Source organism: Macrobrachium nipponense, chromosome 6, assembly GCF_015104395.2.
Source record: "Macrobrachium nipponense isolate FS-2020 chromosome 6, ASM1510439v2, whole genome shotgun sequence".
Classification (NCBI taxonomy): Eukaryota; Metazoa; Arthropoda; class Malacostraca; order Decapoda; family Palaemonidae; genus Macrobrachium; species Macrobrachium nipponense.
Window position 1 is genome coordinate 122,235,200 of NC_061108.1, and position 15,000 is coordinate 122,250,199.

Below are 15,000 nucleotides of genomic sequence, written 5' to 3' on the forward strand. Positions count from 1 at the left end.
CACTGAACACCAACGTGAGTGCAACGACATTCTTTGCAGCCACTTGATAACTCCTTGATTTGGTCCCCTACATCGTACATACGTCCATAAATGTTACATCCGGAAAGCTTTAGTAACCCTGAGAAAAAAATAGAAAAAGAGTTTGATTAAGTATGAATTTTATAGTAATTGTACTACATCATGACTATCATTAGTTAATATCTAGATATTTTACTTATTTAATGTTTGAAATATGCATTATGTATCATAGTTTGAGGTTCAGTAACCTGCCTAAAACTTTTGTCAAGAAATTGTTTTAATTTTACTGTGATTTAAGTTACTGTCTAAAGGTATCTTTCAATTAGCACACTCTCTTACCAGATGCAAGTACTGGGTCAGTTGCTAGTGGCATTTGGTCTTTGACAGCTGCTGGTATTTCTGGAAGCGCAGTTGTAAGTTTGATTGGGATTCGAGGCTTTGATGTGGTCCTTTCATGAGTGAACCTGACAGGAGGTGTGTTTTGTCCTTCAGTAAGCCCAAACACATCTTGAAGTAACAAATTAGTTATGTCATTAGATACTATGGGTGCAGGAGTTGTTGTTGTCGTTATTATTGTGGTTGTTGTTGTTGTTGTTGTCTGTGGAGGCTGTGTGGTGGGTGTGGTGGTGGGGATTGTAGTGGTGGTGGTTTCATCTGTATTTTGTGAGGTGTGCCGTGGGGGGATGAAAGGTGGCCTTGTAGAATGGTTTTCCACATCTTCGAAGGGGATATTTGGTCTAGGACTTGGGCTTGATTCATCTATGCCTGTAGGTTCTTCACCCTCATCTGGACTTAAAGTTGTTTTTGTTTTGAAGGGGAAAGGCGTCCTTGGTCTTTCTCCTGGACGACGGAAAGGTACAAAAGGCCTCCTTGTTGAACTGTCATCACCTGGGCGGTTAACAGTACGTCTGGGTGGAAGAATTGGAGGACGACGCTCTCCTATTGGCAGGCGTAAGAAGGACCGTCGAGTTGTTGTAGTTGTAGCCTCTGTTGTCTCTGGGGTTCTTTGATTTTCTGGATTGTCATCATCTGCAATAAGTTGTTGATGTAACGACCTTTGTAATTACACTAATTTTATCAAAATCTTTCTGAAGCTTTTCTACACATAAAATCACTACATTTGATTGCACAATCACAGATGTTATTGGTATGATTTAAATGTTGAAAAAATAGGGATTTTGATCATATTAAAGGTTAAAATCTAAAAGATATTTGATTGTCACAATAAAGAAATCTGATGAGATTTTTAGCCAAGAAACTAAGAGATGTTTAAATTTTACCAAATAGGTAAATGGCATTCCTAAATATAAAATGGTAGATACTTGCTTGTAGTATGTGTAAGGAGTATAGGTGATTTGAATTCATCTCCTGCAATGACACTTTCCTGGTTTACTAATGCATCAGCTGCCACAAATGGAATAATTCTGTGGAAAGGGAATGCAAATTCTGTTGGAACTGATAACTATATTTTATGCATTAATGATTACTTTATATACGTATATGGTTGTCATTAAGTAGAATATATCAAGATTATATATTTTTGTCAATCATTGAACTAGAATTTTTTAAATTGTCATGGGTAAGAACAAATTTACATGTATAATATAAAAAAAACACTCAAAAAGTTAAGTGACAGTACAGTGTCCAGTAATTTTCATTGATACCTCTGGTTTTTACTCTATGAACCGTACATTTTGTCAACATATAAGGATAAAAAAATCAAAACTCAGATGAAATGTAGTACTGTATTGAAACCATACATCTTTTTCTTGTTATTACTTTGTCAAGTACTGTACTTTACCTGAACCACTGAGTAACTTTTAAACTCATAGTGCTTAATAGATGCTTTCTCAAATACATAAACAAGGATTTGGAGGAAAACAGAGTTAAGAAATTTGGCAGCTAGATGGGAAGAGACTAGAAGTTATGGATACAAAGAAAATTGCAGCTGGGAAATACAAGGTGCTGCAAAATTTTTGGTAAGGGTTGCTGCTTTCTGTTAACTTATTTGCATTTTTTTTTTATTCTACATTCTGCTGATTCAATCTTGGACTGAGTTCTGGTATGTAGGAATTCTTGTGTACTACAGAGTTTTAGCAATAAGGATCATAAACTCTCATAAGGTCCTCTGTTTGCACTGAGGTTGCAAATTCAGATAATGAAATGTTACTAATGAACAGTGGAAATTTTACTTACTTCAAATTAGGAAGTGAAGGTGGTAGAGTTGGCAGTCCATATTCATCATACTCATAGTCAAAGTCTGGTTCAATGCCTTCATTATCTTTCATACCTTGAAATCCACTTTCAATTACTGGTTTAGAGGGAAGTCCTACCGGGCTGTTAGGACTGCTTACTCGGGGGGGTATGGCAACTGGCCGATCAGGAAGGAAATCAGGTCTGTGAAGGTGGTCAGGCCTGCTATGAATTTCACTGTGAATTTCACTATGAATTTCATCATCTTGTAAGTTTGGAAGATCAGGCCTTAATATTTCATCTGGACTATTCAGAATATGAACTGGAATATTAGCAATGGGGTTTGGCCTGTCAAATCCTGGTACAGGTCTGTTAACAATAAGGGTGGGCTCTGTTGATGGAGCATTGAAAGCTGGTTGTGATGTTGGTTGAACAGTGATTGGTGTTGTTGGTGAGGGGTCAGTAATAGTTTCAGGTTCCTCAGTTGTATCTCTGTCTGATGCTTTAGGTGGTGGTGGCGGAGGGCGGAACCTTGGGGGAATAAAGTCTGGTCTTCTTTCTGGCCTTCCATCAGGTCTTGGTCGAGGTCGGAAAGGTGGTCTAAAAGGAGGAGGAGGAGGTGGTGGTAGCCTTCCTGGTGGAGGTGGAGGTGGTGGAGGAAGCCTTTCAGGATTAGGGTGCGGTGAAAATCTTTCTGGCCGTGGTCGTTCTGTTCTTGTTAAGATATTGAGTATTGTTCCCAGTAAAGATGGGCTTTCATCTTGTACTACTGGTCCACTTTCTATTTCAGGTGATTTGTGTTCAGGTTCAATATCTACTGGGATGACTTCACCAACACCAGCTGTCAGCGGCCTATCATGATGCCCAGCCAAGACAGATGTTCCAACTGTAATGTCATATGAAGGGAAGTTTGTTTCTGTGTCATCCAGGTCTTCGACTGCTATGTAGTCTACAGTGTCAGGTGCTGATGAAAGAGTCTCATTTGTTGTGTTTGTTGACTCAGTGGTTACATGGGAGAGTAATTCACTCAGTGATTTTACTGTTGTATCTTTAGCCAGTGGTAAAGTAGGAAATAGCGTTGTTATTTCTTCTGTGCCTGTTTCGTAGTCAACTGATGATTCGTCATTTGCTGTAACATCATCAGTTATATTTATTTCTTCTGCAGTGAAAATTGTTGTTTCTTCAGGAATTTCTGTTGCAGCTGTATTCTCTCCATCAGATGTTTCAGGGTCTCCTGTTGAATTGAATTCTCTATTTTGCCGATCTACACGGACTCTGTTATCAAAAATGAGTATAGGACCAAATGCAACAGCATCTTCTAAGTTTCCTTTGACATTCACCCCTGTTCCAATCTCCACTGCCTGATCTACGTTGAAATCACGTTTTGGTTTTGGGGACGATAATTCAGAAATGTCGTGAACTGGAATGGCTTCTCCATGGCCAAATCTTGATATCTGAAACAGTTTTTTATGTAAATTCCAGTCAGATAAAAAAAATTAACAGAGAATTGTTTATAACTGTTTTTGTAACATGATGCTTCTTGCATATTTTAAAAAATTTTATTTATTGATACTTTAACACTGATTGTAGTTATACTGTTTATTATAAATTTATCAGCTTGAAAAAATAATATGAAAGTTCCTTAATTGTATAGTTACATTGAAGTGCTAGGCAATTGGATATATACAGTAGTATTTCATTGTTAGTTGATGCATCATATGAAGGGGCTAATGAAGCATTAATGTGAGTTGCATGAACAAGTTATCAAAAAGTAAAGTTGATACACACTAGAATTTCTTCCTTTGATTACGGTTCTAAGCTGACACATTTGGTGAAGCCAAGGCAGCCTTCAAACATTCATAAAGAGGCCTTTGACACATTCCATTTTTCATGTCAGTGGAAAAACTTGCTTCATGCGGTGAACTGTACAGTAATTGCATTGTCCTCAGTACGTACTGGCTTGTCTTTCTGTTGAATCACTTTTTTTCCAGTTATAAGATAATGTAAGTTTCTTTACACCATATTTTGTCCTTTGTGTCAGAGATCAGTTTAAAAAAAGATTTTGTCAAACTTCATAAACCAGCTTCATTTTCTGTCACTGCACACTAGTAGTCAAGTCACTGGTTCACTCTGTCATGAATTTTGCACTGGAAGTCACCTTAGTTATTTTATAATTTCTTTACGCCACATTATTTGATGTCAGTGGACAATTGTGTATAACAGTTTTTGTCAGAAATAAGATGTTAACCTAGAAAGTGAATTTGTCCTAAACTTATAACTAAGTTAACACATTTTTTATACTTGATAATCAAAATATATATACAGTTGTAGTAAATGATCAACAGTGTACAGTAGTAAATTGTCAGTTTTAATATAACTATTTTGTCAAAACCACATAACTATCATGGTAAATTATCACAGTGTTCAGAGAGTCAGATTGTATAGTCAAGCTGTTTCATAGTCTTATTAGATGGTGAGACTGTTAGGTAAAGAAGTAATTTTAACGTAGAAATACTAGTTTAGAAATACTAGTTGTTGTTTATGGAATACTCACTAATAATTTAACCTAGCTTTTATTCCATGGGATAATCAGCCAAATGGTTTACAAAAGAACAGTTGCATTTTTTTCCATTAATTAGACATAGGTGCCACTATAGGCATTAGTGGGAAAAGGCAGGTCACAAAACTACCTAAGCAATTGAAGCCTAAGGAAATGGTGAATGTTTCAACTCAAGTACTAAATATTATGAAAATAAGTTAAGAGGTTGACAACCATTTTCTATTTTTATCCAATAATGTTAATCAGTTATGGATTAGTGCTCACAAGGTACAATAATAATTTTATTATTGACTGAATGGTAATACTTTACTGTAGTTGAGAATAGTATGCCTCATAAGTTTATTTTCATCTGTGCTGTTCAGTCAGTATAATTTAAAATGACATTCCTTTTGATGTGGGAAAATTGCTCTGAAATACTTATTCTGTTTGGATATATCATTATGAATGAAAAAAAAAATTATGGCGAAAATCACTGGTCAAATTTTACTGGTGATACAATGGAAAACCATTGAAAACCATTTGGCTCCCATATCTTGAGAGTAAAAGCCATGTTTTGAATCATCTAATATTTTATAACATGATTATGGAAAATTTGTGTTTTGGATGAGAATTGACTTTTGTTGGGACTACAGTTCTATTTATATTATGCAGTATTCAATAGATTACTACTAATGTTGCATTGAAAATTTATCAAAGAATCCATTATATGTAACAATAATTTGTATTTAGTAAGTGGTACAATTTCAGATACAAAATAGGATCCAGGCTCAATACAATGTTGAAATACAAAATACAGAGGCCAGATATAAACTTGTAATTTAAACTGTTAACTTATAAACAGTGTACTACTATTATGTATGAAAACCACAGCAGTTTGTGTTAGTGTTTTTCATGTTTATATTTTTGTCCTTGAAGTTGCCCAGTTTCTAATTTCTGATCCAGAAAATCTTTACTGCTTTATATGTACGAGTTCCAGGGAAATTTTGTGTTAGTATTAACAGATATCCTGGCTATTATATTGCAGTATAGAGCCACATTGGTGAAGATACTTATATTAATTTCAGTACTTTAACATGTTTACATTACTCACTAGGCTATAAGCTGTTGGATTTTTTAAAAATGTATTTATTTCTATGTCAAATTACTGTTGTTTCACAATAAGGTATTGGATTCTTTGATAACTTTAACTGTTCTGTTTCACTACATAGAACTGTAATAAAATTTTCTGTTGGTGATTTCTGTTCTTTTGTACTACAGTACTAGATAATATTCTAACCAAAGTACACTATTACAAGAAAAGGTTTACTTCAAAACCAATTTTAATAGAAGACTCCTAGCCAATCTAACTTTGCGGAGAAGAATGAATATGACTAACAGAGCATAGTAGAGGTTATCTGGTATTAGTGTATAGAATTCATAGTTGCCATTCCAGACTGGAGTGCTGGTGCTTTATTAATGGTGAAGTAACAGTGCCATGCAATCCTGAAAATCTTCTGAGAAACCTAAGCCGATCTTTATGCTAATACTATAGAAGAGAGATTGATTGCATGTGAAACTGGCTTTCATGAATATCACTGCTACTCTAGAAAGTTTCTTATACAATTTTTGTTGATTTGCTTGTAAACCAAGTAAAGTTCATGCTTGAAAGTATAACAGGTATCCACCATACATGCTGTTGCAAGACAGTTAAGACTTTCAAGCATTTTTGCAAATATATATCAGTTTTAGATATGATGTGTATGGTGTTATTTATAAAATCGTGAATTGTTTATGTTTACTGTAACCATCATGCGGTAGTTTTGGGGATTCTCATTCACAGTACTGTAAATTTTTAAAAACTACATTCATCATATGAATAACTGACACATACTGCCAAAATTACAACTGAACGTGAACTACCTCTGGTAGTATTTCATCTTCAGATACAGTGCTTGTTAAAATGATAGGGGTTGTAGTAGGTGTGGACTGTGGGCTACTTGCTGAAAAAGGTGTCACAGTTGTTATGACGACTGATGGGTGATCAGTTGCTGATGAATCATCGACTGGAAGAAGAGGATCTAAGGTTGATAATCTTTGACTTGAGGAGGCATTCAAGGATTCAAAGTGTCTTATGCCCAAAGAGTCATCTTGAGTTGCTTCAACAATATCAAATAGACCTGTGTCATGCTCCAGATCATACAGAGTGGTTGTCTCATCATATCCTGAAGTTACAGATTCTGTGTCCTGAGGAATTGTAGTCCCATGTTCATAATCATTCTCAGTGTAGTCTTCTATTAAAGTTGTTTCTCTCACAGTGCCTGTTGAAAATGGATCTTCTGTTGTTTCTATTACTTCTTGAGATGAAAGAGATGCTGGATTTTCTTTTACTTCCAAGGGCAGAAGTAGTGAAGAGTCATCTGTTATATCTGCAGTCAAGAATGTTTCTGGCTCTTCTGTTGCAAATGGAGATAGAAGTGGTTTAATCCTAGGAGGTAATGGAAGTCGAACTTTGTTGGTAGTTGTACTGGTGGTAGTAGTATGCTCTGTACTTGTAGAATCTTGGTTTGTTTTATCTATGTCATCCTCTCTCTGCTGTGAGCGTGTTCGTAAAATAGAACTTAGACTTTGTTGTTGATTTCTGCGTCGTAGGAATGGGGATCTACGTTGGGAGAATCGAGTGGGTCTAACCGGAGATTCTCTGGTAGTTGATCTTTCTGATGACACAAGTAAGCTATCATGTGATGGAGTTTGTGGATTCCGTATTTCTTGTAATTTGTCAGAAATACCCGGTGAAGGACCATTGGTAGTGGCTGCATTATTGCTGTAAGATCTTGTAACTTGGTCTACATCATACTGAATTGTGGTATCAAGTTCATTAGCCTTGTCAAGATCATTTTCATAAGTTGTAGCTGTGAACTTTGGAGTTGTAGTAGTTGGGACTGGTTTTGTGGTGGATTCAGAGGCTGAATGAACTTTAGATGTTGTAGGAGTAAATTGCTTTCTATCTTCATCTTTGGGCTTGCCTTTATTGAACTTTATTCGAGTATTTGGTCGTGTGTTCTGCCTCTGTGGCTGAGGAGGCCTTATTCTTGGAGGTAGTCTTTGTTGTGTGTATCTGGTTTGTTTTCTTCGGTTTTCTATATCATCACTAGAGGGGCGGGAAATACGACCAATTAACCTTCTCCTGTTTGTAACTCTTTTTCTTGTACCCTGATCTGATGTTTTATCTGTGTCGTCCTGCTCTTCTTGGCCTTGTGTCTGAGGCTCTCCTTCAGTGAGTTCTTCAGGTTCAGAGTCATCTGTGTTTGTAGTTTCTAAAGGTTGTTCATTTGGAGTTTCATCTAAGAGGGACTAAGTGCAGAGTGAAAAAGAAAATCCTGTTATTCTCGTAACTTGTTTAAAGTGTATAAATAATGCAAAACAGTACGTACAGTGGCCCCCGTATTTGCGGGGGATGTGTACCAGACCCCCCCCCCCCCCCCCCCCCCCCCCCCCCCCCCCCCCCCCCCATGAATAGCTGGAACCTGCGAGTAGTTGGAACCCCTATGAAAATACTTAAAACAGCCTATTTTGTTACTTTAAATGCAAGAGAAACACACCAAAAATTTTCATACCTGTTTTTTTAAATAGTTTTACGTATCACAAAAAGTGCATTTAATGATGAAATTGATAAAAAAAAAAACAGGAATTTGTTGATATTTCTCATAGAAAAATACCGTGAATAGGCAAATTTCCCGCGAATAATGGGTAGATATGGTCCAGAGAGAAATCCGCGAATGCGTGAGTCCGTGAATACAGGGGGCCCACAGTACGTACTATGTTTAAAACCGACAGATCTTAAAATGTCAAAATTGTGAACAAAGTTCTTATTTTTATTTTGTTTATTACAATCTAGTAAAACGAAAACTTTAATTTGATTAATGTAATTTAGTAGTAACACAATATAATTACATACATGGATTGTGGCCTTCAGATGTGTTTAAACCATATTCACTGGATTTCAATAAGGGTAGTATATTGTTCGCAAACATTTGTAATGCAATGTTGTTTTTTGTGTCATGAATAATTAAAAAAAATAAAACTCAATGAATAATTTAAAAAAAAATCAAGAGTTGGGACCTGATGTGAGACCACTGAATGATGCTAATACTTACGTATGTGAAAAAACAAACACATGTAAATACAAGTTATAAATCCCACAGCTAATGAAAGTGTGTATATGATAATTGATAAATACTTTACTATATCTTGTTACACAGTACTCTCAGATATCATATCTGTACTCTTAAGTGTTTCATAATTGAATGCAACATGCTATCTGCTCAAATATGGAATGAAAGAATTTTGACTTTGGTGTTCCTCCATTGTACTTATAAAAGAAAGTACTGTACCAGTATTTTTTTCTACCAGAAATGGAGAGGGAAAACATTTTCCTTCATGAATGTTTAAAATCCACAACAAAATTTGCTCTGCAAGTTTGCAGTTAGTGTTCTTTATAATGTCCAATAATGTTGGTGTTGAAAATGTTACCTTTGCATGTGCCTCATCTGTGATGATAGCCTCTCCTCCAGGACTCTGTCTGGCCATGTTTCGGAGCCACGCTGGTTCTGTATCCTTAAGCACACCTCTCCGACTGCCTGCAGTTGTTGGCTCCTGGAAATTTGAGACTTCAATGAATTTTGATTTTGATTGGGAGTCTGATTGGTTGCTATAATTTTTTTGAAACTTAGGGTACAATAATTGTGGTGTGGTTTGGGAATCTGACTGGTGATGAGTGTCGTAGACCGAAATAACTGGGATTAAGTAATAATTCGTATTGGGTTCTTAGCATTGGACCTGGAAAATTGGAACTTGAATTGAGGCGTTCACAATATTAAAGGTCTCCAGGGGCTGATTAGAAACAAAAAATTGTGAAAAAAAACTCATCTGTAAATTGGCATTTTCAAACACCCATATCACCACCCTTGTTAGATAATGAGATTTTCAACCACTTTGGAGTCTACGTGTGCAAGTACGCTTTTCCATGTGTAAAGTAGGATATTTTTAGAAGACTTTGAAGCAGAAAAAAATTGCGACTTGGAGCTCTAGGGACCCTTAATATTGTGAACGCATCAATTATTGATGATTACTGTTTCCAAGATTTTTCCTCTTATCCCACCAATGCCTCAAGTTTAATGGTAAATTTGGTTAACCATACTTCTACAATTTCAATAAAGTTAGATTAAATGTAGCATTATTTCAATAAATGGAGAGAGAGAGAGAGAGAGAGAGAGAGAGAGAGAGAGAGAGAGAGAGAGAGAGAGAGAGAGAGAGAGAGAGAGAAATATTATATTGCTAATTTTCACTATACTCACTTCCAAGTTCCCAAAGGAATCAGCTGCAGAGTCTGTTAATAATTCATCATCAAAGATTCCATCATTATTATTATCTGAAAGAAAAGGAATGATTACAATTTGCATAGGGTTACAGGTCTCAGTGTTTGCACAACTGTGGATTTTGATGTGCCTGTTTGTCCCAGTCTTGGAGCCCCAGTCTAGAAATTGTTTGTAATAAGAGCAAGTCGAAAATGGGTGTGAGCAAGAGTAAGTTTATGAGGTTAAATGGAAACCAGGGAAGAGGAGCAGTGGATAGTTTTATGGATGGTAAACAGAATGGAATCGGTTGAAGTTTTCGTAGGAAGGAAGAGAAGGAGACTTTGACAGGTTTGGGTAAATAGTGTGGAAGACTGATGGAAAGGGAGGTTCGTAATGTTCAGGAAGCGATGAAATAAATTAAAACTAAGGACAAGTGTCACTGTATATGATAAGGTTTGACATTCTGTTGATAAGGGTGACATTTTGTGTTGTGTTTTTCTCGGTAACCACCCACTGTTAGATGAAATGACAATGTTGAAGATATATTATATATATATATATATATATATTATATCTATATATCTATGTATGTTTGATTTTAAATCACGAAGAGATCAAAACGTGATGATTATATGAACAATGTTAAAGGAAAATTGAAACACTGGAGATGCTAAGTACTTTCATCTTAGTATTACCAAGGATGGATATCATATATATATATATATATATATATTATATATATATACCAATATATAAATATATATAATATATATATATTATATTTATATATACATATATATATAATATATCATAGATATATATATAATATATATAATATATATAATATATATATATATTATATATATATAGATTCTATATATAATATACTATATATATATAATATCATTTTTATATATCCATTTAAAAGGACTGAAAGGGGTCGCAGTTAAGGGCCTTAAGGACGACGCTGCAAAGAACCTTAAGTAATGCCTACTGAGATGGCACTACCCTCCTGCGGGGCAATATACAAAATTCTAACGTTGAAGACGGAGCTGTTTCAGTTCCCTTCTTCAGCCCAGGACCGACTTGGCATACTTACCACAATTATACTTGACCGGGCAGCAGTGTCCCTCCTCCATAACTGGCGTACACCCTTCCAGGGGCGCGTTGCATGTTATGTCGGTGCAGTTGACTCTTCCGTCGATGCAGTAGCAATTGTGGCAGTCGTCTCCGGCCTCTTGCACTCGAGATCCCTCCGAGTACCGCTGGCCGTTGTACTCACAGTCTGGAAGAGAACGGGTTACGTGAGTTTTAGAGCGTCTAGTTTTCCTGAGGGGATTGTTTGTGATGCTGTTAGAAACTTGTGTGAAAAAATTACCCATACGGTAAAATTATTTTATAATATATTTATTTGTATTTGTTTCATTTTCCATTATTTATTTATTTATTTTTTAGCCAAGGTCACAGGAAAAATAAAAGAAGCAGTACTGTGACCTTGGCTACATATATTGTCACGCGCTATTTAGTGACATATAAGCATTTATTTATTGTGTTTATTGATTGCCCATTCCCGTTTATGGAAGTTTGTTTTGAAAGCCTGTGTCCCTTTTTGATGTTTTCCGTATGTATGCAAAATAACCTTTTGAGTAATAATAATAATAATAATAATAATAATAATAATAATAATAATAATAATAATAATAATAATAATAATAGTACCTTAAATAACTGAGACATGCCAATCTACATGTATAAAGGAAATTTTCGCCCTCCTCGATTTCTCTTTTCTATATACTTTTGATTTCATTAAAGAGAGATCTGTATAACCTACAAAGGATCTAAAAGTTTGTTCGATCAAATTCTGTGTGACGTATCTTAAGATAAATAGTTAAGTCTGAGCATTATTCATACACGATGTTGATGACTTGTTCATGATGCTTAGTTATTTTGAAACATTTGTGTCTATATGTAATAGTTACTGGCTTTGTAATTCTAGGGGCTCATTTTGCAATTCTCGCGTCTTTGGTTGCATCCATGTCACTGCCGTCGGCATTGGGGATTCATGAACTTGATGATTGTCACCTGTATCACAAGCCAGTAGTATCAGCAACATCAAAGGCAGAGACGAAGTTATATACTGGATGTAGCTCCTGCCTTGGGTGAGGATGCTAATTAGCCTTTGGCAAGCAAGCGGGTATGGTCGGCTTTTTTATTTTGTCAGTGGTATAGGTTTATGTGGCATGCTGTCCTGATGCAGAGGTGGCCGCTCTACATAATCAAGACCAGGGCTAGCCTGAATAAGATCATTCGGAGCCACTTTAACCTCAGCTATATTTAACAGTTCAGAGTCGTTAGGCTTGGTCTCCAGTGGGTGACTTGGGATGGTAGTCGTTATCCACTTAACTGTAACCCCCGGGAACTTGCTGTCACAGGCCAGACCTGCACGAGTACAACAAAACTTCACTCTGCTGTTAGTGGACAGTATGACTGCAGGTTGACAGATACTAAAAAAAATTGAAAGCTTACATTATATTCATCAGAATATGAGCATTGTGCAGTCTCGGGCTTCAGCAGCTATGGATACGTATCATTCATGATGATGATGGAGGTGAAACTTCCAGTGGGACGCTGATTTAGTTTGGTAGTTTGGTTGCTGTATCTGGATCATTTTCGTGGGTACTGACATTGGACATCTCCAACAGCATCATCTGTTCCTGGTTGTGTATCAGCATGAAGCTTCTTGCTAGATTTTTGGTTCTATGGATAGTTCACGTAGTGTACTGTAGGCATTACTTTAGAGTCTTAGCAGCATCCCTTCGCCCCCTAGCTGCAACCTCTTTCACTAATATTACTGTACCTCTGCGCATAGTCTCTTTCTTCCGTCTTGTTACCCACACTCTCTAACAATTGTTTCACAGTGCAACTACGAGGTTTCTTGATGTTACACCTTTCAGACCTTGCTGTCACTTTCCCTTTCTGCGCTGAATGACCTCATAGGTCCCAGCGCTTGGACAAAGAAATTCTATATTCTGTTCTGTGGCTCTTGATGTATATTGTAAATATATGGAGGGACTAGAAAAGAAAACATCACCCACATGTAGTATTAATATTAAAATGATATACACAGACGTACACATCAGTTCTAACCGTAACCCTTCCGGTGAAGCATGGCTGGTGTTTTCCAAAATATTAAATGACGCATAATAGTGTTAAGTAACTCGCACACCAAATATGAGTTGCCCTGAGTAACTGAAAAGGCAAAAGCTCCCGAAATTTTATCGGTTCCCGGAGTTGCTGAGAGTTTTCGATAAAGGGGCAAGATTTTAATGCATGCATATACGCTGGCTTTGAAGCTTATGGACCTAAAGGCGAAGTGTCACTGTTTTCGACAGTTCTTGGGCATACTTATATCCTATTTTCCTCGTGGAATCTGCGAGGTGCAATTAAAAAAAAGTGACTCTGTTATGGAAGGTTGTGTCCCTTTTGTGATGTTCTGTAGGTTTAAGTTCGCACAATATTGGCGTTTTGTAGGTGAAATAATAATAATAATAATAATAATAATAATAATAATAATAATACCCTCAAACAACAGGGACACGCCAGTCTACGTGGCTTGAAGTAATAATAATAATAATAATAATAATAATAATAATAATAATAATAATAATAATAATAATAATAATAATACTACCCTCAAACAACTGGGACACGCCAGTCTACGTGGCTTGAAGTAATAATAATAATAATAATAATAATAATAATAATAATAATAATAATAATAATAATAATACCTTCAAACAACTGGGAAACGCCAGTCTACGTGGCTTGAAGTAATAATAATAATAATAATAATAATCATAATACCCTCAAACAACTGGGAAACGCCAGTCTACGTGGCTTGAAGTAATAATAATAATAATAATAATAATACCCTCACACAACTGGGACACGCCAGTCTACGTGGCTTGAAGTAATAACAATAATAATAATGTCGTTGTGGTGATCAGTTGCTGGATGACGACCTCCAAGTACCTGACCGTCTTCCCCTTCAATTGGGTTGAATACCTGGTTGCCGGACGAAGCTCCTCTGTTGCCAGAGGTTCCATTTACGTCGTTGTCGTTTATTCCTTCAATTCTTTCCATCATTGCTGAGTTTTGCTATTTAACCCATAGCTGGACCCTACCCCATCAGGGATAGGTACTCATTTACAGCTGAGTAGACTGAGGAAATTATGGTAAAGATCCTTTCCCAAGGAATCAACGCCGAGGAGAGCGGTCACCCATCCAACGACTGACCAGCCCCAATGTTGCTTAACTTGACTTAAGTCCATTGACGACCTAACCCACTCCTCCACGGCGCCACATTGCCACACATGAGTAGACTGAGGAAATTATGGTAAAGATCCTTTCCCAAGGAATCAACGCTGAGGAGAGCGGTCACCCATCCAACGACTGACCAGCCCCAATGTTGCTTAACTTGACTTAATTCCATTGACGACCTAACCCACTCCTCCATGGCGCCAAACAGACTATACATAACACGAAAGGAAGGAGGGAGAAGACTACTAAGTATAGAGGACTGCGTCAACATCGAGAACAGAGCACTGGGGCAATATCTGAAAACCAGTGAAGACGAGTGGCTAAAGAGTGCATGGGAAGAAGGACTAATAAAAGTAGACGAAGACCCAGAAATATAGGGAGACAGGAGAATGACAGACAGAACAGAGGACTGGCACAACAAACCAATGCACGGACAATACATGAGACAGACTAAAGAACTAGCCAGCGATGACAATTGGCAATGGCTACAGAGGGGAGAGCTAAAGAAGGAAACTGAAGGAATGATAAGAGCGGCACAAGATCAGGCCCTAAGAACCAGATATATCCAAAGAACGA

At 36.7% G+C, this 15,000-nt stretch overlaps 1 protein-coding gene across 7 annotated transcripts in view; it reads right to left on the bottom strand.

Moving 5' to 3' along the window:
- The window catches only part of LOC135216090 (mucin-2-like), a gene marked incomplete at its 3' end in the record, with an annotated part of 203,009 nt that continues 188,009 nt past the window's right edge, over positions 1-15,000 (bottom strand). For all 7 annotated transcript variants that reach the window (XM_064251109.1, XM_064251107.1, XM_064251104.1 and 4 more), the window contains 8 exon segments: positions 1-118; positions 358-1,047; positions 1,345-1,442; positions 2,215-3,665; positions 6,671-8,101; positions 9,281-9,403; positions 10,105-10,178; positions 11,204-11,389. In XM_064251109.1, the coding sequence (XP_064107179.1) occupies positions 1-118; positions 358-1,047; positions 1,345-1,442; positions 2,215-3,665; positions 6,671-8,101; positions 9,281-9,403; positions 10,105-10,178; positions 11,204-11,389 (4,171 nt within the window).